This window comes from Anomalospiza imberbis, chromosome 20 (genome assembly GCF_031753505.1).
Source record: "Anomalospiza imberbis isolate Cuckoo-Finch-1a 21T00152 chromosome 20, ASM3175350v1, whole genome shotgun sequence".
Lineage (NCBI taxonomy): Eukaryota > Metazoa > Chordata > Aves > Passeriformes > Viduidae > Anomalospiza > Anomalospiza imberbis.
Genome location: NC_089700.1, coordinates 8,302,636 through 8,325,759, shown reverse-complemented (window position 1 = coordinate 8,325,759; position 23,124 = coordinate 8,302,636). Strand labels below are relative to the sequence as shown.

Here is a 23,124-nt window from a genome sequence, read left to right as displayed (position 1 = left end):
AGTGTTGAAAATATCCATGTGGTACCAATTAGCACCAGAGAGCTGGGATAGGCAGGGGTGAGGGAGAAACAAAGGCCCAGGAACTCCCTAACCCACACCCTCACAGGGATATTCTTATTTATCACAAGAATAAATTCCATGCCAAGATGCCCAGGACACAAGAGCCAATTGCTCATGCTACAGGCAGCACAGCAACTCTGGCAAGTACAGAAAAACAATCACAAGGTGGAAATTCAAACAGAACACGAGTCACCTGCTATCAAAACCGGGGGAATTTTGGCAAGTTTCCTCCTCAGCACTTACCACATCAAGGCTGCTCAATGATGCTAATTAAACAGGTACCTCCCAGACAGCCTGGAAGATTTACATCCCTCATTTGCATTTCTCAGTTTATTTTTTCTTTCCTCCGAGGCACCATTTGAACGGCCACGGTGTGATTGCTTGGAGGGGTTTAATTTTGCACGAGTGCCATTTGAAGATGAAAGTCTGTTCTGTCAGCAGCTCCACGGCTGCTCCTCCTGCCCCTGCTCTCCCACAGTGGGGCTCAGCTGGTCACTGAGATTTTCTTGGTCTCTTGGGCTTGGCTTCACCAGCTGAGAAATAAAGAATGCTGGAATCAGCTGCTCCGGGTGATCCAGCTGCTGTCCCAGGGGCTGGATCAGTCTGGGGATTCTTTTGAGGATGAGTCTCTGAAACACCCAGCAGCAGTGCAGGGTTGTTAGGACCAGTCTCAGAGGTGTGATGTCTCCAGCCAGCTCCCAAATCCAGTCCCAAACCCCGAGACCAGGGCAGCTCCCACACCCCAGGGGCTGCTCCCACGGGATGGGACAGCAGAGCTGGAACAGAAGTTTGCATAATTGCAAATAACTAAAAGCAGCCACGGTCCTGTGGGAATTTGTCAGCTCTGAAATCACAGGTCAGTCACACTCGGGGGAGAGGCGTCTCTGCCAGCACCCTCTCCTGATAAGGCTCTGATTAGCAGCAAGTCACCAGGCTGATAAGAAGTGGGAGGAGGTGACATCTGGCATCGTGTTCCTGTCTGCTCTGCCGTGGAGTAAAGGCAAGATCCTCACCTCGTGCGATTCCAGCACTACCTGAACATGCTGCTGCCAGAGGAAATGGTCAGGGAGGACTCTGGATGAGCAGCTCAGGATGGAAGTGTCCCACAAGGTGCTGACCCATCACCTGCTGAAAACTCACCCACGCCTGCTGAAAGCCTCATTATGTGAGTGCAGCATCAGCCCTTCCAAAAGGCTTCCCTGAACTGCCTGTCCATCACACCCACCTGCAGAGCAGGGTGGGAGAGCAGTCTCCAAGGTGGGGAGGAACAAAGGGATGGGAGGAAGAAAAGGGAGAGGGGAGCTGGTGAGACCCCGCCAGCCCTCTCCCCTTGAAGGAAACAACTTCTGGGAGGGGAGGGGAGCAACTGCTGCCAAGCTCAATCTCACAAATGAGCTCCAGAGGTCATTTGCCAGTTTGTCTCACTGTCCAAGCCCTCCTGCTGACTCTCCAGACTCAGCAGTGGCCAGAACCACGTTGCCCAAACACCAGCTGGTCGCCCATTCGCTTTGGCTGTGCAGATGGCTCTGACGGGGGAAGCACTGCCCTCCCCTCCCAAAATAAAGTGTAAAAACCAACCAGGGGAGCTTGGCAATCCACGGGCAGTGTTTCTGACTCGCAGAGATCCCACAGCTGACTCTCCCATCTGGTGGCTGTTGTCATGGCAAGCGGAGAGGGGAAGCAGCAGCACAAGAGCTGCTCAGTCCTTGACACACTCCATCCTTGGCCTGATGGCAGCTCCCCAGCAGAACAATCCCAACAGCAATTACTGAGGCGCTTTTAGAACGGGGGAAAGCAAAAACAGATTAAAAAGCTATTTGAAACCTTGAGGCTGAATGCTGAGGGAACAGCAGAGCCAGGGCTGCGCAAGCTCGGCAAACAATGAGGAGACACAGAGGCACTTCTTTGTGGGCCAAGTTTAATGGACGCTGCTTGTCAGAGAGCCTCGGGAGGCTGTGGGGACAGCACTTGACAAAAGGACAATTGCTGCTGCTTTGTGAGTCTTGGTTGCAGTGTGGAAAACCTTCACGGAGGGGCTGAGGAGCAGATCTGTGCCCCTGCCAATGCCAGCACGAGGCACAGAGGAGGGGACAAGACAAAAGGTGACTTTCAGGTGCAGGATTCAATTAAAGTCCAGCCACACGAATCACTGTTCCACTGGCTGGGTGATTGTCTTGCCTTCCTGGAGGATGTGGAGAATATCTACAAAAAACCTTTTTTACTGTTTCACAAATGGCAAGGAGCTGTTACTGAGCAAAAGCTTTATTGTTTCCAGTAGTAAAACACCACATAAAAGTTGTGAGGGATGGAGATGAGAACAAGAAAATAATAAACACAAATGACCAGAGCAGACTAAGCACATTCACTGAGCTCTTCTTGCCCACATTGAGCTGGCCCAAAAGACAGGTTATTTCAACAAAGAAGCTGCAAAACACAACCAAGAGAATCACCACAAAGGAAAAAGTGGTCTTCAAAATAAAGTAGTGCACAGAGCTGCAGATGTTCCTCTATCACATTCAGTTGTGCCTGGATCACATTGTCCAGGACCAGATTCTTCCCTCAATCCAACAGGAGTCTTTCCACAGCTGATTGAACAATTCTGGTTCAAACTCAGGTGGAATTACTCCATGGAGTTAAAATATACAGGTAAGAAAGAAAAATTTCCAGTCTCACTAGCACCAGAGCAATGTCAAATGTATCTCTGAGAGTGTTTTATAAAAGCTGGCCTCAGTTAAAAATCAAGCTCATGCCTCACAGTGGCACAGCAGGGATTCCCAGGCTCCTGTGCAGAGCTGGCACCTCCCAGTGTGGGAAATGAGAGTGGGAATGGGGACACGAGTGACCTGCCTGCACTGCCCTGGAGTGAAGCACAGGGACTCAAGGAGAGTCAGAAATGACACTCCCGATTTTAAAAGCTCTTTCCAACTCAGTGTAGAGCTGGTGATGAGAAAGTAACAGGTTTAAAGAAAACAGAGTCAATTCCTATAAGTCTTTTTCCTTCTCCTTCTGCTGTAGATTTAACTTTGGCTGGCAGGCCAGGCTGTCTGAGGCACTGCAGTAATGAGCAAGACAAGCCTCCCTTGGACTGTCAAAAGCTTCAAGGCAAAACAGAACTCTTTTTGGTGCCTAAACACACTGGAAATTGAAGACCCTACAGCTCTCAGAAGAAACAGCTCTGAAACCACACCAGTATTTCAGCAAAACCTGACAGCTGGAGTTACTATTTCAGATACAGCTGATGGTTTTGGCATTACCCATTCCATAGATGCAGTTAATGGCCAGGTTAACAACAGACCACGCCATAAAACATCCCTCACTGGAAAACAACCTCATCCCTTGCTCTCTCCAGCACTGATGGTGTGGACTCCACACTCAGTGATTTCTTTTTCTGCCATCTCAGGGAGCCCAGGGGCCCCAAAGGTTTTGTTTTCATTTGTAAAAGGGCAGGAACAGATCACAGAGGAAGGGCTGGAGCATTTCACCAGCAGCCTGCCACAGCACATGAGCTGGGGGAGCAGTGAGGGAATGGCCCTCTGTTGGGCCATGCTCATCTAAAAAGCAAGTCAGGGATTGATTTCCAATCTCCTGCCAGAGTGTTCCAGCACCCAATCTCATTTATCTTCATATGCAGCCATTTGTAAGAACACACTCTACATGCACATCAAGTGCCCAGAGCAAAGGAAAACAGAACAAAAGAGAAATAACCGAGGGGAAAGGCTGCCACTAATGGGCACAAATTGCCTTTAACTCCATGATTTCAGAGGGAACTTTTTGGAATCCTTTGTTTCTTCATAATAGACAGGTCAGCTCCAAAGCATTTAATAAAATCCACAGACTCCCAGTGTGGGTTTTGTTCAGGTCTTCAAAGATCTAATTGCTCTCAAGATGTGAGGTAATTTGATTTTTCTCATCTGTCAGGCCTTAGAGGGAAATTGTCCATTCTGGAGGATAAGCAGGACCAGGGCATGCAGTTTTCAGCAGCCTGACTCATGATGACACCACCAGAGTCAGCCAGATGCTCAAGACTTCCAGAAAAAAGGCAAAAGAAAGGCCCTTGCTCATGTAAGGTGTGCACGTGGGAGGGGAATCTGCAGAGCTTTACAAGATAAAGCCAATTGAAAGCTTTTATCCAATTTGGGTACTCACAGGCAGCCAGCTGGGTGTGCTCCCCCCAGGAGCTGCAGCAAACACACATCTCCCCTGACCCCCAGCCTCCCACGAGCCAGTGCACGGCCAAGAGGAGTGAAAAAATCACAGCAAACTCCTTGGAGTGTTCCTTTACCCTGAGCAGAGAGGGAGGGAGGGAACAGGAGCACGACTTCACCAGGTTCATCAGGAACTTCTGGCTCCCGATGCCCCCTCCAAACTCACTCCAAGCAGAAGGAGGACAGCAAACACAGGGAGCACCTTCCCCATGGGAGCCACGGGCGAATGACAGCCCCAGGCTCTCTGCTGGGGCTCTCAGAGGACAGGCAGGTGCTGTCCCAGGTGCCACCGTGTTGCCAGGGCCTGTGGAAGAGCATCACAAAGTCACCACTGGCAGCAGTTCCTGTCTGGAGTGGAATCTGAGGAGTGGCAGTGCTGGATCCAGGAAAAAGCAGCTCCATCTTCACCCCCATCAGAGTCGTGTTCTGGTGTGGACTCGTCGTCTGCCTTCAAAAGAAATAAAGGATAAAAGTTAAATAAACAAATAATAAAAGTTTTGTTTGGAAAGCAGCGAAGGGGAGAGACTCCACCAAGTTATTTCACGTTGCTTTTGTGTGTTCAGTGCCATTTTAAGAGCTTCCTAAAAATAATAAAGAGAACATCTATGCATCATTAGTCCAGCAGTCAGGGCCCATTAGACTCGATTAAAGGAAGAAAAGCCAGGGGAAGGAAATGTGGAAAGGAGGAGAAATGAGGAGTTGTGCTGCTAGAAGTGCTCCTTCAGCACGTGCTCCCCAGGTCAGAGAGACAGCCAAAGCTCAGCTCTGAGGGGTGGCAGAGCAGATCTGCCATGAGACCTTGCTGCTCTCCACGTGCCTGGGCCACAGACAGCAGCCACAGCAGGATGTGTACTGTAAATGCAGGTGAACCCGGTGGGAAGAAATGCTGGTGTCTGACTCCAGTTCAGAAGGCTGAATGATTTCTTTATTATAACTATGCTATAATACATTAATATACTGTTTAAAGGAGATACTAAAACTACAGACCTACTTTTCTAACTACCATATCTCACTAACAACTGGTGACCTCTCTTGAGAGTCCAGCCACAGGTGGGTTGGATTGGCCATCAGCTCAAACAATCCTCACCAGAATCCAACCAAGCAATCGCCCCAGGTAAACAATTCTCCAAACACATTCCACATGGGAAAACAAGGAGCAGAAATAGAAATTGTTTTCTCTTTCTTCTCTCTGTACTCCTCTATGAAAAATCCTGAGAGAGAGAAGAATGTGCCTGCCACAGAGGTGGCCCTTGCCTACGGCTGGGGATGGGCACAGGATCTGCTCTGCTCCAGATTCTGGTCTCCTGTTGACCGAACAAACCTGAGCTGATCCCTTCAGGCCAAGCTCAGGCTCTGCTGGGACACACAGCTCCTCCTCTTGGAGGAAGGACAGGGGAATCACAGCGTTCAGTGAGAATTGTTCAAGGAGTCCCAGAGCAAATTCCTCCCCCCAGCTGCTGCCTGACATCCCTGTTAAAAGACAACCACAGAACCTCTCTGTGTTTACAAAGACTCCAAAACCCAGGCTATTCACTTCTCGCTGACTCCCCCTGCTCTTTCTTTCCTGCTTTGTTTGCAAAGGTGACATCAACTCTTGCCCTTGGTGCTTTGTGCAAAATGCTGAATGGGAAGTTGGGGGCGTGAGGAGTAAATGCATTGCAGAGGGCAGAGATTGAGTCTGAGGAGGTGGGGACAGGAGGCCAGACAGGCTGCTTGATCAAAGACCAAAGCACAGACCTCTGCAGTGGGAAAGAAGGCACAAAAATAGGAGTTTCATCCTCAGCAGCAGACTTGTTTCCTGATATATTGAGTGAAAGAGCCGAGAGAATGAATCTTTGTCGTCCCTCTATTTTGAAGGAAGAAGCCTTCAATTTAAAACTCCAGAAAGAACTACAGGAATAGTGAAAGTAATTTATTTTTTAGTTACTCGAGCCTTTATTCACTTAACTCCAAGGCGGGCTTGAAAGAGCTGAAGATGTTTTGCTTCTACCACTCGAGGATGAAAATATTTTAATTCCCTCAAACAGGGAAGGGGGCACAGGCTTCTCCTGAGGTTCATATTTACAAATGCATTGTATCTGGAATGCAAACCTTGAATAATTTCCTAATGCTGCCACTACCCAAAGCTATGTTTTATTTATAAGTACAGCAGGACCACTTGGTGCTCTGTGGATATGAGGAGGCAGAGACAGCTCAAAGCTCCTCAGCCATGAAGGCACAATTCAGTTTTTTCACTTTGGGGAAGACAGACAACTTATCCTCCCTGGCAGCAGGAAAACCCAGCGAGCTCTGAGAAAAAGGGGATAAAGAGCAGTGCCCAAAGTTTGATGAGGCAGCCAGTGAAGGGAGCAGAGGCTTGGATGGGAGAGGCTGGGCGTGGGTGAGGGTCTTTCCTTCATATCTGATCCCTCTGTCCTTCCCAAACTGTGCCCTACATGCAGGCAGAGGGAGAAGGAGCAGGGATTTCCCACCTCTTCCAGCCTGCTGGAAATCCACACAAACAAGGAACAAGTCTGAAAACATTTAAGCAACTTTCTCACCAAGCACAGGAAAACAAAAGTCAACTCCCCAAAGACTGCCATGAAGCAAGTAATTAAAGAAATTACTACCTCATTTGGAGCCTAATTACTGTTAGGACATTTTTTTTTTCTTCCTACATGGAATGGAGCAGTCAGACCCACTGAAGCAAAATGTTACCTCCTCATAGTCCCTGAGGGAGCAAAGCAGACATCTGAGAAGAAGAATGGAAGTGAAAATAGAACTTAATGCTTTAACTTCAAAGATGCCCAGAGAATTTTGTGCCACGACAATAATGCTGAATGGCTCTGCCTGGCTCATGTATTAACAGCTTGAATATTTATGAGCAAAAGTGGATGCCTACCCCAGCCAGGGAGGCACTGAGCCCACAGAGAGACACCACCTCATTTCTAAATCCAGTCAGCTCCTGAAGGACAGGGCATAAATCTCCCCAAATTAAGAGAGCTGGAAGCAGCACTCCCTGTCCATCTCCCTCAGCTCTGCTCAGCCTCTCCCAGCATAAAGGAGGTACCCAGGAGACGCAGGAGAAGGGCGCAGGCTGGACCTGATGACATCTGGGGATCTTTCCAGCAGGTCTCACCCCGTGCTTGCAAACCAGAACATTTCCTGCCCCTCAGCAGGGCAGTGCCACCCTCGTCTCAGCTCCCAGCCCTCTTTAACGTGGCTCTGTTGAAGTGCCAGCTGCTGCACCACTCTTTAAGTATTAATGATTTAGACAACACATTGGCAAGCAGGCAGAGAAGGGGAGGCTGTGATTTGCACTCACTCATTAGTTTCTCTCGTGGCTGCCTCTCAGACCTGATTCCAGCAGAGCTTTCTCCAGCCCCACAGCCCATGCCAGGCTCGTTCCCCATTCCCCAGCAGCCAGCTGCTCATGGAACAGCCAGCAGGATTCACCATTTCTGGGACAAATCCCTCAGAAGATGCTGAGAACCCCATCAGCTGGCACCCATCAATGCAGAACTTGCTGCTGATGTGAGGGGAGATGACTTTGCTTTAATTTACCCCCTGCAGCAGGCCCAAGCTCGGATTTGTTATCTCCATTAAAAGCTCTCCCTGGGCTCCCTCCACTGTAAGATATTGATTATTTCATTGTTTCATTTGGTTTAATATTCCCCTTCCTTAATAAAAATGTCATAATCAACACAAGTGAGGATTTGGCTGTTTTTTAAGGCATCACTCAGCATCAGCTGTGCAGCCAGAACAAGGTGAGTCACCTGCCCTAGCTGGGAGCAAGAGGGAAAAGTAAGACTCTGCTTCTTCCATATGTGCAAATTTAATTTTATTCAGGATAAAACATTCTTCAGGACAATGAGTGTGCGACCTTCCTCTTGAAAGCTATCAGGTCAGAGCAGGCACCTCCAGGAACTGGAGCTTCAGAAGCAGAAGGAACACCAGCCCCTCAGAAAACAGGGCTTTTGAAAGGCTTTGAGAGCAGGTGGTAAAAAAAATATATTAAAAAAAAAAAAAAAAAAAAAATTGGCAGCCTCTCAAGTCACCACTCTTCTGAAACTTTGGCTCACGGGCTGAGGTTGCCTAAATCCCAACGCAGCTCTGACAATGAGTCATTTTATGACAAACTCCAGGCTTCATTATCTGCCTCAGCAAAGCCCAGGCGGAGCTGGAGCAGCGCACTGGAAACCTCCAACCTCTCCTGAACAGCTCCTAGTCTTCCCTTGGCCAAAACCCTGCTGCTGGCTTGGCCTTCAGGCTGAAAGAGCCCAGGACTGTGAGAGCAGCTGCTTTTGCAGCACCATTCCCCAGTTCCCTGCTCTGGAGGTGGCCTGGGATTTCAGGATGCTCTGCAAAGTCGCACTTGAGAGCGGAGTTAGAGCAGAGGTGAGAAAAGGAGTGCAAAGAAAGTCACTGGTGGAACAACACCTGAGGTGATAATATGGAGCAAAAATTGCTCCTGACAGGGTGTTCTAAAGGTGCAGAGGAACCACAGAAAATCAACTTTTAACAGCCCCATTCTGCAGCTGAGGATCAGCAGCTGAAATGAGGAAGGATCTGCTCTGCTTTTGGGGCAGGGCAGAGCTCGGGGGCTGTCCCACAGGCAGGGAGATGCTGGGAAGAGTTTTGTCAGCCCTGACATCCAGCACCCATCACTCCTTAAATCGATCAACAGCAAGACAGTCTCTGTTTGTTGGCAAAGAGAGGCACCCACAGGTACTCAAGTACTCACTGCTGATTTCCTGCCTCCCTGCCTGGATTTGGGAGGCCACGGAGCCCCTGTCCCAGGGCTCTTGTCTGAACAAAGCAGCCCCTTCTGCAGGAACACTGAGAAATAAATGACCCCAGATATAATAAAGATCTTTACAGAAACTCCCTAGGCAGCCAACCTGGCTTAATCTTTTCCTTAGCAGGATCCTCTCTACATCTCAGGGCCAACTATAACTGGGCTCAGGAGATTGCTACAGTTTTCCTTTTTTAAAATCTGCCCATGTTGCCTGTCACTTTAGCTCTCCCCCATCTACACGGGGAGATCCCACTGGAAAGATCTGACTCCTTGTGCCAAGCTTTGCATATGGAGTTTTTAGCAGGAAAAAGAGTTTTGTTTTTTTTTTTTTTGCCTCTGAAAGAGTGTTTGCACTGTCATGGCCAGGCAGCAGCTGGCACAAAGAGCAGGCAGAGAAATGCTGAGTACAAACACACTGTCCAGGAGTGGATCGATCCATCCATCCATCCATCCATCCATCCATTCATCCATCCATCCATCAGAGGCAGCACCCAAAGGGTTACCTGCTGTCCACCAACACCCACTCCAATCCCGCAGGACAATCTGCAGCTCCTCTCCACAGGCAGCAGGAATCCACCCTCTCTAATCCTGCTCAAGGGGAGCTTAAAACAAACCACCCAGCCCAGGGCAGGCTCTAACCCAGGGGGAGGAAGGACGGAGCAGAAGAATCACTTGTTTGGTTTGCCTGGTGAAAAACTAAAGGAAAATAGCAAGTTCCTGGAAGCTGGGGAGGGAGGGAAGAGCAGAGGAACAATTTTGTGCTGCCTGTTTCTAGCAGGAAGCACGGGGAGGGAGTGGGACCACGACTCAAGGATGAACCTGCTCTCTCTAATCCAATTTATGCCTCAATATGGCCAGCACCAAGCAGGCTCAGGAAGAACAGGAGAGGCAGTTCAGAGGGCAGGAATGCTTGGGAGGGAGCAGGGCTGGATGATAACTTGAGGGGTTAGTGACTAAATTAGTGGGAACTGCAGAGAGAACACATTTGCATCTCTTTCAGCTGCTTCAGGTGTGATAGCAACCTCTGCTTTCCCAGTCACTTAATTGTTCTGAGGTTTTTGAGGGGGGAAAAGTGTCTTTCTTCTGCACTGCAGAGTTCTGGGAAGAGCCATGCTTGGCTTTAAGAGCAACCTCACTTCAGGAAAAATGTTACTAGGTCTCATAAAGCTGCTGGACTTCGCTTTGCTTCAGGAGAAGCTCAGTCTGTTCTGCTGGCTCTGCAGGACAGAGAGGAGCTCCAGGGCTCTGCAGGGCCACAGCCCCAGGCTCTGAGTGCTCCTGGCCGTGGGTGCAGGCAGCTCCCACCCCAGACCATTACTCATGTTGCAGAAAAGGTTTTGCATTCAGGGAAGAAGGTGTGACAATGTGACAGCATCTGCCAGTACAAAAAAAAAGAAAAAAAAAAAAGAAGCAGGGAAAAGTGATCCCAGGGCCACAGCTTTGTGTGCATCTGGGAAAGCACACAAAGCCTCTGGGAAAGCTGTGCTTCCAGGGAATTCAGCCCCAAAAAGCAGGGATGTGCCTGGAGAGGGGGTGCAGCTTACCAGGGGTGCTGGTGCCGGCGTTGCTGTGGCGCCTGTCCGAGGCTTGGTCACTCTGGCCACTCTCCGTGGGGCTGAGCTCGGCCCCCTGCTCACTGCCCAGGCTGCTGTGGCTCCCCCACAGCGGGGGGGGCTGGGGGGTCCCCAGGGCTCTGCTGGTGGCCTGGCTGGGTCCCCTGGTGGGTGCTGCAGGGACAGGACAGAGATGCTGCTGAGGGAGTGGGAAGGGGCTGTGCACACTGAGCTGGGTTCTACTGGAGCAGGAAGAGCCCAGCTCCAGCCAGGAGCCCTCAGGAGCAGGGTCACCCCCAGTTCTTGTGCTCTGCTCCCAGGAAACACCAGTGATTCCAGCCAGGAGTGAGGAGCTGACCAGGGATGTGCTGCCAGGAGCAGCTCCCAGCTCCTGGAATGCTGCAGGCCATGGAAAGAGCCAGGGAGAAAGGCTCAGACCCTCACCTGGCACAGCCAGGAGGGGAGGAAAGCAGCTGAGCCAAGAGCCAAACACTGAGGCACTTTACACCTCCCACCCTCCAGCCACAAGGAACTGCAGCTCCTCACCCATTCCTGCCTGGAGCTTTGTCCCTTGAGAGCCTTTTGATCCCACGGGGATGGCTTTGTCATCCAGGCTGGAGGAACTGAGCTCCGAGTCGCTCTCACTGTCACTGGAAACCACTGCAGGAGAGATCAGGGGGAGGAGAGGAGAGAGACAGTTATTCACAATGTTCACAACACTTCCCAAAGAGCTGCCAGATGGATCCAAGTGAAACAGGAACAAACGCTGACTCGCTGCTCACGTTCTCCCTCTCCAAAGGAGACCCCACCTGCAGTTCCCCCACAGCTGGTCCCCTCCAGCATGACGTGGTTTTACTCCTTGCAGATGATTTATAACTTGGTTTTACTCCTTGCAGATGATTTGTACCTCTGTAGGGTGCAGGCACCACCAGTGTTTCTCTCCTAAAGCTGACTGGGACCACGGGGGTGCTCCTGTGCCACTCCTTGCTGCTCCAGGCACGGGGCTCGGCTCCCACTGCCCCATCCCAGCACCCCAGCACGCCCCCTGCTCCTGACATTCGCTGCCTCCCACACCAAGTGACCCTCCAAGGGATGGTACAGGGCTGGATCCTGCTCAGCTGCAGCTGGAGGGGTCCTGGCTGCACCTGCTCCACCCCTGGGTAATGTGGGGAGAGGGGCTGTTTCCCTCCAAGCTGCATTTCAAGTGTGGCAGGATCTAAGAGGAAAACACCAGATAAATCCTGAGCACATCAAATCATCCCCATCAGCAAACTCTTGTCACTCCTACATCCCCAAAGCTCCAAAGGCAAGAGTCACTCCTTTCTTCAAGGAGACTCTTCTGTTTCAAAACTGCTTTTTTTTTTTCCTCTGTGTTTTTCTTCCCCCTGAATCCTGGCTCTCTTCCTGCTGCTTTCCACTCCCCATATTGTCCAAAAGAGCTGAAGGAGCCTCATTTTGCCAGACACAGCTTCCCAAACTGGCAGGTTCTTTCCACTTTTCCATGCAATTATGCAAACACCTCTCCTGCTTATATTGGTGTAAAAGATAACTCGACTGCCAGCTGCTCTGGGTAAAATGAAAATAGTGTTTTTCCCAATTCCTGGGCTTTTGTGATGGTTTGATCTCAGAACAGAAATGGTGGGGCTGAGGAGGAGGAGTTAAATGAGAAAAAAATCTGGTTTTTGTTTGAGGGATTGCACCTACAGCACTTCTCCATCTGAGCAGGCAGATGCCAGCTCAGCAGCCACTTCAAAGAGCAGGTCACAACTCCTGGTGAAAATTCCAAACCGGCCCATGAGGGATGTAAAGCAGGTAAAGTAGGGAACACTGCAACCTGCAGCCTCTCCTGTGGAAAGGGGAAGCCCTGGGGATTTTTTTCAGACCCACCAGGACGTCTCCAGAAGCTCATACTGCCATGAGAAGTGATTTTCTCTGTGACTGAACAATCCCCACGCTGTGTTACTGCCAGTGCCCCAGCAGAGAGGGACGTGGGTGCAGGGGACCAAGGTGACAACCACGGGGTGACACAGAGCTGTCAGTTCATCTCTCTGTGTCAGCCCAAACCCTTCAGCACTCCCCAGGGCAGGAGGATGGGAATCCTTCCCCTTGCACTGAGCAGGAGCTGTCAAATATTCCTGCCAAGCACCTCTGCAGGCACTCCTGTATTCAAGGAAATGTACTACACAAAATATTTCATTTAAAAAAGGAATGAATACCTAATGCTAACATCTCTGAGGATATTAAAGTTGGCAGCCAGTGTTATTGCAAAGCATTCCTGAAGTTGCCCTGGCAGGCAGCTCCTCACACACACCCTGCACAGCCTTTCCCTGTAGGGAAAGGGGCTGTGGCAGGGAAAAAGGCTCCTTTACAAGCTGGGGGGCTGCAATGCTGGCTAAAGTCCTCAAAGCAAAGGTTTGTCTAAAAAAATCTTCAGGAAAAACATCTTCAGAACTCCCTGGGAGAGGTGGGGAGTTCTGTATAAACACTGTTGAAAACAATCCAAACATACCAGAGTGGGATTTTTTTCCTATATAATCCAAATCTCAGCTGCAAGACTCATTCTGACCATCTTATTGCTCAGTTCTCTCAGAAAATGAAGTCCTGTTCCACTTGGTCATCATCTTTTTTTTTTTTTTTTCTCTCCTGGATTCATAAAATCCATTTCCTCAGAACAGCTCCTTCCCCCATGAATCCTCTGAAAATGCTGGGAGCCAGGATTTATTTGGAGAGGGCCCCAGTGAATCAGTGGAGGTGACTTTAGCTGCCTGTCCTGCTGCCATTCAGCAGCTCAGAGACAACCAGCACATGAGGAAGAAAATATTAATGACTCAAAGGCACCACAGGACCAGCCCTGTCTGCTCTCATTTCCTCTGCTGCCAATAAGAGTGTATTTTACTCACTGCACCAAAGTTTCCCTTTCAGGTAATCCTTCATCCAAACCTTCTGCTGGCACTTTCCAGAGCCCAGAAGTATTAAATCTGGTGTTCCAGCAGTTGCTGATATATCAATAGGAGTTGTTGGACAGCTGTTCCTTCAGAGGACAGAACAGATTTATCCCTATCTCCAGCTGACTGAAAAAAAAAAAAAAGCTCATAAAATAAAATCTGCCGAGATAAAACTTGCTAGAAAAGCAGTATTTCCACAGGGAAGGGGTCACTCACTGAGAGCCTGGAGCCCTGCAGCTGCTGGCAGAGCCCAGCTCCCTCCACACGTGGCTCAATCCCCAAGCCAGAGGCACACAGGGAATGGTGAAGGACAGCTGCTGGCTGCTCTTATCCCCACAGGCAAATCAGGACGTGGGGAGGCTGTGCTGAGGCCAAGGGGAAGGAGCACTTGGCTGGGGCTGGGATCTGTTGTTAAATGTGTGCTTTTGGCACAGCAAGAGCCATCCCAGCTCCCTCGTGCTGCCAGCGCAGGGCAGGGCAGGGCTGGCACACACAGCGCTTGGCACGTCCTGCAGCTGGCAAAACCAGCAAAAGCACGTGGGAATCACTGCTCCAGCACAACCCCAGGGTGAGCACAGCCCCTGAGCAGGGCTGCCCTGCAGCACCCAGATTTTTGGCAAGCACGGGGAGCAGGGAGGGGACATCACTGCAGGCGGGGAAGTGAGAGAAGATGAGGATTGTTACAGCCCAGGGTCCCACTGAGGGCAGCTCCTGTGCCAGATCACACCCTGTGATCCTCCAAGAAGGAAGAGGTGACTGGACCTTGTCCATTCAGCACAAGCTGCAGCTTTGCCACTGCAAAGTTGGCAAGTTGGCTGCCCCTTTTGGTGGCCTGCAGACCCTCTCTGCTCCACCCCTCAGGGATTTGGCCACTGCAGCCCCCTGCCCAGCTGCTGCTCCCGTGCCTCTGGCACATCCCATTGCTTGGCAACAGGGATGGAACAGGAAAATCCCCCAGGGACCAGCAGGCAGCCCTCCTGCCAAACAGTGCAGCAGCTCAGGGATCACACTTCTGTTTTCCACCCGGCTGCTTTCCACGTTTTTCCAGCACAGCTCAGAGCCTGGATAAGGAAAGCCCTGCTGCTCTTGCTCCCTCCCCCTGACCCAGTGCAGAATCCCACCCACATTCCAACACATGGAGCAGAGCTGCTGCCCAGCAAAAGAAATATTGCTGCTATTCTCCTCCTGACAATACATTTGTGCCTTAATTAATAGCAGGGTTCCCATGGCAACTGCTTGTTTATTACAGAAAAACTAAAGGCACCAGCAAATCCCAGTGTCAGCGAGCACAGGAGAAATACTGGCTTTGCAAAAATAAAACTTCTGCCTGGTGGGGATGGCTTTTCTTCCTTGTGGAAGAAAAAGGAAGCCTGAGGGAGCCAATTCCCAGGTTCTGACACTGACCCCTCACTTCTGAGGGGGAAAAAGGGACACCTGAAGTTTGTCCCATGTCTGCTGAATGGCATCTCCTGGCATGGAGGGTGCCCGGGGGCTGTGGCAGGACTGGGCTGGCCCCACCTGACTTGAATCTCTGAAGAGCTCAGGGCTGGCTCCTCCAGCACATCAGAGACGAGCAGAGGGGCTGGCCAGGATGATGGAAAGCCCACGGAGAGCAGCCTGCCAGAGGCAGGAGTGTTAAATGCCAGAGCTCATTCCCAGGAACATCCTGCCAAACAAGCTCCGGGGCTGTGCTCCAAGCTGCAAGGACGTGTCTGGGTGAGCTGTACAAGGTGTGAGCTGACAAATGCTATCAGCCAGGCAGGGGGAACCAGCTCAGCCCAGCTCCAGCTGCACATTCACCGTGGCAATATCATGGATCCACACGTCCACGGGGGAAGGAGGCTGCTCTGCCCACGGCAGAGCTGTGGGATGACAAACAGCAGGAGTCCCAGCACTGGCAGCTTCAAAGGAGGTAAAAGGAGGGGGGAGATGCACAAGCTTCCAGCTCCAGAGATGAATTACAACCTGCAGTGCCCACTGAAAGCTGGCCAGAGGACAGGCAGCCTCACAGAGAAGGGCAACAGGGAAAGAAAGCACCAGAAAATAAAGCCATAAATTAATATTACCCAACCCATAAAACAGCAGCCAGACAAACATCAGAGAGCAGGGACAGAGGCAGCTCACCACCCACATCAAAGCTTACCAAAGGTCACTTTGCTGTCCTCCCCTGCTCCTGCCTGTATTTATGGGGAAGCCTTCTCCAAAAGACAGAACTCAGCTGAAAAGCTGAACTGAGCAGCAGGCCAGGTCTGGGCTCAACAGCTTCAACTCTTAATGCTTTCTCTATCATGTGAACAAAAACCAACCTCATCAATCAGTCCCTCTGCTAAGATAACTCCTTCCAAGCATCTCCTGGAGGGAAACACAACCTCTATTGTTGATCTAATTTTCCTTTAATTACAAAAGTTACAGTAGGGCTGGGAGTGCTTTCTTAGCTGGGCCCTGAAGAGCAGGTTTGTAAACTCAAGTCTCCTGAGGTTTCTTTATTAAAAGGTTATTTCTCCCTGCACTTCTGGGAAGTGGAGGAGTGCACGCAGCTGGTTCACTCGAGAGGTCTTCTCCAACTGAGGGGATCTAACAGCAAAAAACAGAAGGGGAGAGGCCAGACAGTTCTGCTAATCCACACAGAGAGAAAGGAAATCAAAGCAGACTGGCAGCAGCTCTGATTCTGCAGCACTCACATGCTGGCAGAGCAATTCCTAACTCAGCTCACAGTGACTTGAGGAATCTGCCCAGCAGAGCAGCAGAAGTGAGGAGCAAGGAGGGAGGGAATGAGACCAGCCCTGGGTCAGCCTTGGCTGCACAGTGCTGTCCACCAGTGGCACAGTCCCTGGGGTTCAGCTCCTCAGGCTGTGGCTGCAGGCAGCTCTCTGTTCCATGGCTCATCCCAGAAAAACAGCGGGGTGAGGGCTGCAAGGAACGCAGGAAAGAGGGGTGGACTGAAGGACAGGCAGTCCAGGAGGACTGGGGTTAATCTGGGCCACCAACATGCCCAGCAAATATCAGCGAATCCTCCAAAAACCGCCACACCATGAAACTCCAACATCCACCTGGGAAACACACCACGCCTTGTGGGACAACACCTCTAACAGAGAACTTCCCTGACTGTTGGGAAGCAACAGGAGAAGCCAGCTCCTTCTCCCACCTGCTTCCTGGGTGGGACAACCAACCTTTTCCCCTGGCCCAGGTGAAGGAGCGGCTGCTCCCGACGCTCTCGGGCACGGCCGCCTCGCCCTGCCAGGGCTGGCACTGCAGCTCCAGGGCTTTGCTGCTGCTCTTCAAAGGCGTGATGTACTTGGGCAGCCCTTTGTAGAACCACGCCCCAGACCTCTTCCAGACCTGCCAGAGACACAGACAGGACACCTTGAGCTGGGTTTTTACAGCAAAATGAGCTCCCCACCTCTCGGGGTTCTGTGGTCAAGATGACCCCGAGATCATAAAAAGTCTTTTCCTCCCAGCCCAAGAAGAAGTCCAGATGGGTCAGTTTTGCTTCTCAAGGGTGTTCATTTTCTCTCATCTATCACATTCTTTCTCTGACCTGCTGAGCTCTGTCCAGCAAGTCAGACCGTGGCATTCTCTCTGCCCTCTGGGGCAGCGTTTACATTTTATACTGTGAGCCACGTGTGCTTTATTTACGATTAATTCCCAATACCTATCACCTGTGTTGGACAGTGTGTCTCCACTCTAAACCAATGAAAAGTGTCACCATCACAGTGAAAGATGGAGGACAAGAAGAAGGAGAAAAAGGACAAGAAATGCCCAAATTCCTCCATCTTGCCTCCTGAACCCCACTCTAAAAACCCCCAAAATTCTACTTTTTCACCCTGTGGTACAGTAACTCAAACTCTTGTGACCTGTAAATCTTCACACAAAGTTGACAGTTTTTTTCCACGGGCTAAAATCGAAGCCACAGGTGTTTCTGACTTCGTGCCAAGGTGTCCGAGCCCCCAGCCAGGGTCTGGAGACAGCCAGGGCAGCCAGAGGGATGTGCTGGGTTCTCACACCCACCAAGATCGGCCCAGCTCTGATCCCAAATTCCTGCCCAGTCCTTGTCAGCCCAGATTCATCTCTGTCCTCCTTCCACAGCTGAAAAATCCCAGCTGTGAGGAAGCAGCAGGTACGGATGGAAGGAGGAGCAGAAGGTGATGGCAGAAGTGCTGCCTCATGCTGGACCTACAGCACAACCCCAGTGTTCATCCCACAGAGCAATTCAGGCCAAGCCAGGTCGTGTAAGGAGCTTGAAAACCCCAGAACAAGAACAACACTCAAATAACCTGAACCTGCAGCAGGAAATGGACCTCGAGCACTAAACTGTAATATCTGCTGTAAGAACAGCCTCTCCTCGCCAATTTAGCTTTAATGCAGCTTATGAAGAAGGCACTCTATTAAGTATATTTAATATAAAGCCTGCTGTAAGCCAGGGGAAGGGAGAAGGGTGGCAGCTCAGACAAGGAGAAATGGCCTCTCGCAAACCTAATTCTTGTGTGCCTTCCAGCAGCCTGATAATGAGCTAATGACACAGCCAGGGCAAAAATAAGTTAACATAGTAAAAATATCATTTTTTACTTCTTGCACTTCTGCTCAGAGTGAAAGAGATCATCAGTGTTCCCACTCCAAGTTTCCAAAGCATTTTACACACAGTTTCATCATGATGGCAGTGGGTGCAAATGCAGCTATCCCTAATTGCAGCAGTACATTTGCAATTTGCCTTTAGAGCTTAATGAAAGCAGAGGGCAGTGACAAAACCTGACATTCAGGAGGACACCTGTAGTGACAAAATCTGATATTCAAAAAGCAGGACAGCAGCAGCACCACTACATTGATGGTTGCCTGGTTCCCAGAGCCACCAAGAGAGCTCAGATCTCTGTGTTTGGGGTCTTGAAAGCCAAGGGCAGGTGATCTGAATGCAGAGGGGGGGCTGGTAATGTGTTTTTTTAAAAAAATCCACCCAGCAGAAGAAAGCAGAGCACTGCTGTGACCCAGCACATGTGCAAGAGGGAGGCTTGTGCATCACAGCAGGGTCTGCAAACCAGCAGGTGAGAGCATCCTACAGCTCCACCAACATTCTCCTGCTGGGTAGCCCAGCAGGAGGGTGAGTCTGCCATCCAGGCAAAAAGCTGGGAAGCCAATGTCCCCAGGACTGCAAGTTGTTCTTCTGCAGAGGGGGTTTGGCAGGCAGGACACCTCAGCAGCTCCTCCTCTGTGCCAACAGCCAAAGTAACCCAGCCAGGCAAGGCCCAGGCTGACACAGCTCCTTCTGTCCCTTCTGCTGCCACGTGGGGACTCTCAGCAGTTGGTGCAGTGTGTCAAACAGCACAGGGCAGAGCAGCACAGGGACCCTGCAGGAACAGGCTCTGCTTGCTGAGAATCAGGAAATGCAACAGCTTTTGAAGTGTGGGACAGACATCTCTGCACAGAGCTCAGGTACACGTGGCCCGTGCAGGAGCTGCAGGCTGGGCAAGCCCAGGTGTCCCTGAGGAAGGCTGGAGGTTTTGGGAGCAGCTGCATCCACAGGGCACAGCAGGAGAACAGGGACAGCATTGGAAATTGTCCATCCCTGACACGCGCTGGGGATCTGGTGCACACACACCTTCCCAGGATGAACTGCTGGGGAGGAAACAGCCCTGTGGTGCAGTCACTCTCTGAACAGACCTTGCAACATCTGTAATCTAATTTGAAGCACTGGAGAGACCTATTATCTTCAGGCGAGCTCCAATTTAGACACACCATAAAACCAATCAGACACAGCACGGATGGCTGGAACAAAGGCTGGTCACCCCCAGGTTTCTCACTACCCCAAAGCAAGTCGTTACAGAAAGAGTTAATGACATAACACACCCAGCTCTGATGTGGTAATGCTACTATAAAATTGATTCTCTGCATACATATTCCCTTTGAATTGGTGCTTCTAATAGAGTTTGGTCCTATTATGGCAGCAGTGAAATTGTTTTGAAATCAGCTCTAAAATAACTGCAGCAAGATCCTCTCCCCTGGATGGATTCAGTCCCTCTGCCTCTCCAGGTCTGCAGCACAGCCCATCCCAAAGGACCAGGGATCACATCCTGCTCTGCACATGGGGCAGTTTGAGCATCTTTGGATCAAATCTCCATGTTTTGATCCGTGGCCAATGTTGCTGACTGCTATTGATGGCATTTGATTGATGGCCAGAGTGGCTTGACAGCAAAGTCCTTGCTTGATTTTAAATTAATACATCTGTAACAGAGCCTTCACAATAATATTCTTATTTATCAGCAGGAGTTTACTCTTGCCAAGGAAGGGAGAGTGTCGCTCGCACCAGTTCACATTAAGGTGAAATTTGTTCCCCACAGCAGCCTGAGTTTGGGTGGAGCTGGAATGTCACCAGGGAGAGGGACAGCCGTGGCCATGACAGATAAATGCCTTTTATAACCCTGATAATATTCCCCTTAAAGCTGCATCAAGCCATCATTGCAGCCATGGAGTGACACACGCAGAAGCAGATGGGGATTTTATCGAGCATTTCCAAGTGCAGCCTGGAAATGGGACCTAGCAGAGAATCACTGGGCCCTGGTGAGACTCATGTTGCTGCTCTGAGCATACACGTGCTAAAACAAGCTCCTGAACAGGGAAAACATTAGGACTTGCTGATAGAGAGGTGGATCACAGCTGAGGGAATCATAACAAGCACTTGCAGCCTCCCCAGAGTCCTTCTCACCAAACCACATCCCCTAAACAGAGATGCTTAGCAAAGACCTTTGCTGCGAAGCCACATTTTGCTCCGCCACCTCCTGCTCGTGCCATGCAGCGCTCCCATCCTGCAGCCCTTTCCTTCACAGCAATCTGGGCTTGGTGACAAAGCCACATTTTGCTCCACCACCTCCTGCTCATGCCATGCAGCGCTCCCATCCTGCAGCCCTTCCCTTCACAGCAATCTGGGCTTGGTGAGAGGAAAACCACCACCTTTATCCTCCCATGCTGACACCAGCAATACCAAAAGGTGGGGAAGCAGCTTCCTGTGGGCTTCAGCCAAGAAAAAGGCACCTGCAGATGCAGCCACCCTGGGAGGACCTTGCTGGCGTGCCGTGCCTGCAGCACATTCCCACACAGCCACTCTGTCCCAGCTCTCCAGCACGGCCCTGGCGCGCTGCAAACACCGCTGGCAGCGGGGACAGAGCCAGCGCTCCTCAGCCTCGTTATTTGCATTCATCTGCTCTTCCATAACACAGAGACTTCCAATTACATTATTTACAGCAATCTGTGGTCGACTCCCACATTCGGCACTCGAGGATGAAGGAAATTAAAAGGCAGTGAAATTACCATTCCGAGCTTTGTTTCTGGAATAGCAAAATCCATCGCCCCCCCTGACCCCGACGTTTCTCAAGCTGCAGTGCCTGCCAGCCTTCAACCATTTATCATCCCCCTTTCAATCAGGCCTCTTTTTTTTTCCCCACCCGTGGCTCTATTCTAGAGGACACTATTTCGAGTCTAACTACTCGCTGCCACCCCCAAAATAATATGGCAGAGGCTATTGATGAGTTCTTTCAATTGCAAACAGGTGCACATTGCTTCTATTCAATCCAGAGTCACCCAAAATAAACACCCCTCTCCATTCGAGGGGTGTTTTGCCAGGAAATCGTCATGCCAGGCAGGAATGACCCCAAGCTATGTTGCTTTACAGTGTTCCAAGTGGTAGGAGTGGATATTTGAAAAGGGAAGCCCCGGGGGCAAAAGGGGAGGAGATGACTCTGCTCCTCCAGCGCAAAAATCTTTGCGTGGTTTATTGTGATAAACTGAGAAATGCAGCCAGCCTTGAAAATGCTGTGGAGTGAAGGAGAGGGAATGAAAAGGAAAGTGAAGCAGAGAGGGCAAATGAAAACTTTTAACAGGTCCTGGGTAGCTGACACTCTCTTTCATATTCGAGGGAGTTTAAGGAAAAAAGCTCTCTCTCCACCCCCCCCACCGAAACTGCTTTCATTATCCCTACAATTCTGGATGTGTCAATTCAAATGTAAATGTGCACAAATGCTTCCAAGAGGATTTTAATTACAATGATAGCATCGCTAATTATGGATATATATATAAAAATATATGTATAAGGGGTAATTCAGGAAGGTGCTCTGCAGAATCTGGTGCTATCAGTCAAAATAAGGCTGTGCAGAGAGTCTAAGGGCTGGGAAGGGATTTGACAAAACCCAGCAGGTCCCTTTTCCCCTTCAGGCCAGGAGGTGACAGGCAGATTTCGGCCAGGCACAGCTAATTCAGGATGGGCAGTGCTGCTGTGCCAGAGGCCTGGCAGCAGGGAATCCTTCCAGCTGTGGATTCACCCACCAGCTCTGCTGCCAGGCGAGTTCTGCTGCTGACAGCTGCTGCAACCAGCCCTCTGCACTGCAGGAGCTGCTCCCTTTCCGCCCTAGGATCTCATTGCCAGGGAGTTCCACTGCAAACCCACAGCCAGTGCTGGCTGCAGCCAGGGATCAGCACCCCTGAGCTCCCACGGGATCCTGCAGGAGCAGGACTGACCCAGGGGATCAGCCCTCCACACTCTGACTGCAGAAAGCTGAAGCAAGATCAAAGAAAGGCACAAGGAGGAGGGAAGAGGAAGGGAAATTCTTGCCCTCGGAAGTGAACGTGAGCGTGGCTGAATTTGCTTCTACCTTTGCTTGCAGGAGCACTAAACCACAATCCACACCATCCAAAGACACTGCAAAGGGAAACACCCACAGAATCCTGGAAAAATAAAGGATTTTCCACAGCTCCCTCCGCAAACAGCTGGGACAAATGCCTCTGGAGGGATGCAGGTGAGGTGGGGTTTACTCCAGGATGCTCTGTTGGTGTGGGGGTGCCTGTGGGTCCTGGGGGGCTGGAACATCCAAGCTCTGCCAGAACCCAGCAGACAGAGCCCCTCACCCTGCCCATCCCTTGCTGCTCTGTTTGGGATGCCTGGATGCAGTCAGAATCCCAGGAAACAGCAGGCAGAGCCCAGCCATCGCCTCCACTCTCCAGAAATAAGACGGTGTCAGAGCAGCTCGTTCCTCATCGCTATGCAGCACAGCCTTCCCAGAGGAGCTTCTCAAGGAAACAGAAAGCAGCAGAGAGGCTGAGGCCGGGATTCCCAGAGGGATCTGTGGGCACCAAGCACTGGGCTCTGACTGGAGAACTGGTGTAAGGCACAGCTTGCTGCTCTGGTGTTGGTTTTGACCCAGGCGGGGTGATGATTTAATCACAACCAAGGCCAGCACTGATGCTGTCCACGCAGCAAAAGGGGGACCCTAACCCTCACCTCAACCCTAACGTGTCACTGAACTTCTGCTGGCTCAATTCCAGCCTGCAGGGATAAATAATAGCATGGGAAACGAAGGGATGAAGAAGTGTGGACAATGCCACGGGCTGCAGCTGCTAGCTGGTGCGTGGAATGTCCAACCCCACCAGCCTCAGGTCCTGCTGGGCCACATTTATTCAGATTTGCCTCAACTTCCTTGCCCAAGGTTTCTCTAATTCTCAGTTCCCAAACCCCCAAAATAAAGGCAGGGCATGTAGGAAGACAGAGGGGATGGATGATTTGATGTCTGTGTGCCCACACCGTGACCCTCCCAACCTTCTCCTGC

At 50.8% G+C, this 23,124-nt stretch overlaps 1 protein-coding gene across 9 annotated transcripts in view; it reads right to left on the bottom strand.

Annotated features, from left to right (window-relative positions):
- Positions 1-2,023: 2,023 nt before the first annotated feature.
- The window catches only part of RPH3AL (rabphilin 3A like (without C2 domains)), a 35,858-nt gene continuing 14,757 nt past the window's right edge, over positions 2,024-23,124 (bottom strand). For 5 of the 9 annotated variants that reach the window (XM_068210616.1, XM_068210623.1, XM_068210620.1 and 2 more), the window contains 4 exons: positions 16,711-16,879; positions 11,142-11,255; positions 10,587-10,769; positions 2,024-2,262 (listed from right to left, as the gene is read on the bottom strand). In XM_068210616.1, coding sequence (XP_068066717.1) covers positions 2,207-2,262; positions 10,587-10,769; positions 11,142-11,255; positions 16,711-16,879 — 522 coding nt within the window. In that variant the 3' untranslated portion in view covers positions 2,024-2,206. Of the gene's footprint in view, positions 2,263-4,425; positions 4,714-10,458; positions 10,795-11,141; positions 11,256-16,710; positions 16,880-23,124 lie in introns of those variants that run through there. The other 4 variants (XR_011005478.1, XM_068210619.1, XM_068210618.1 and 1 more) reach the window with 4 other exon arrangements.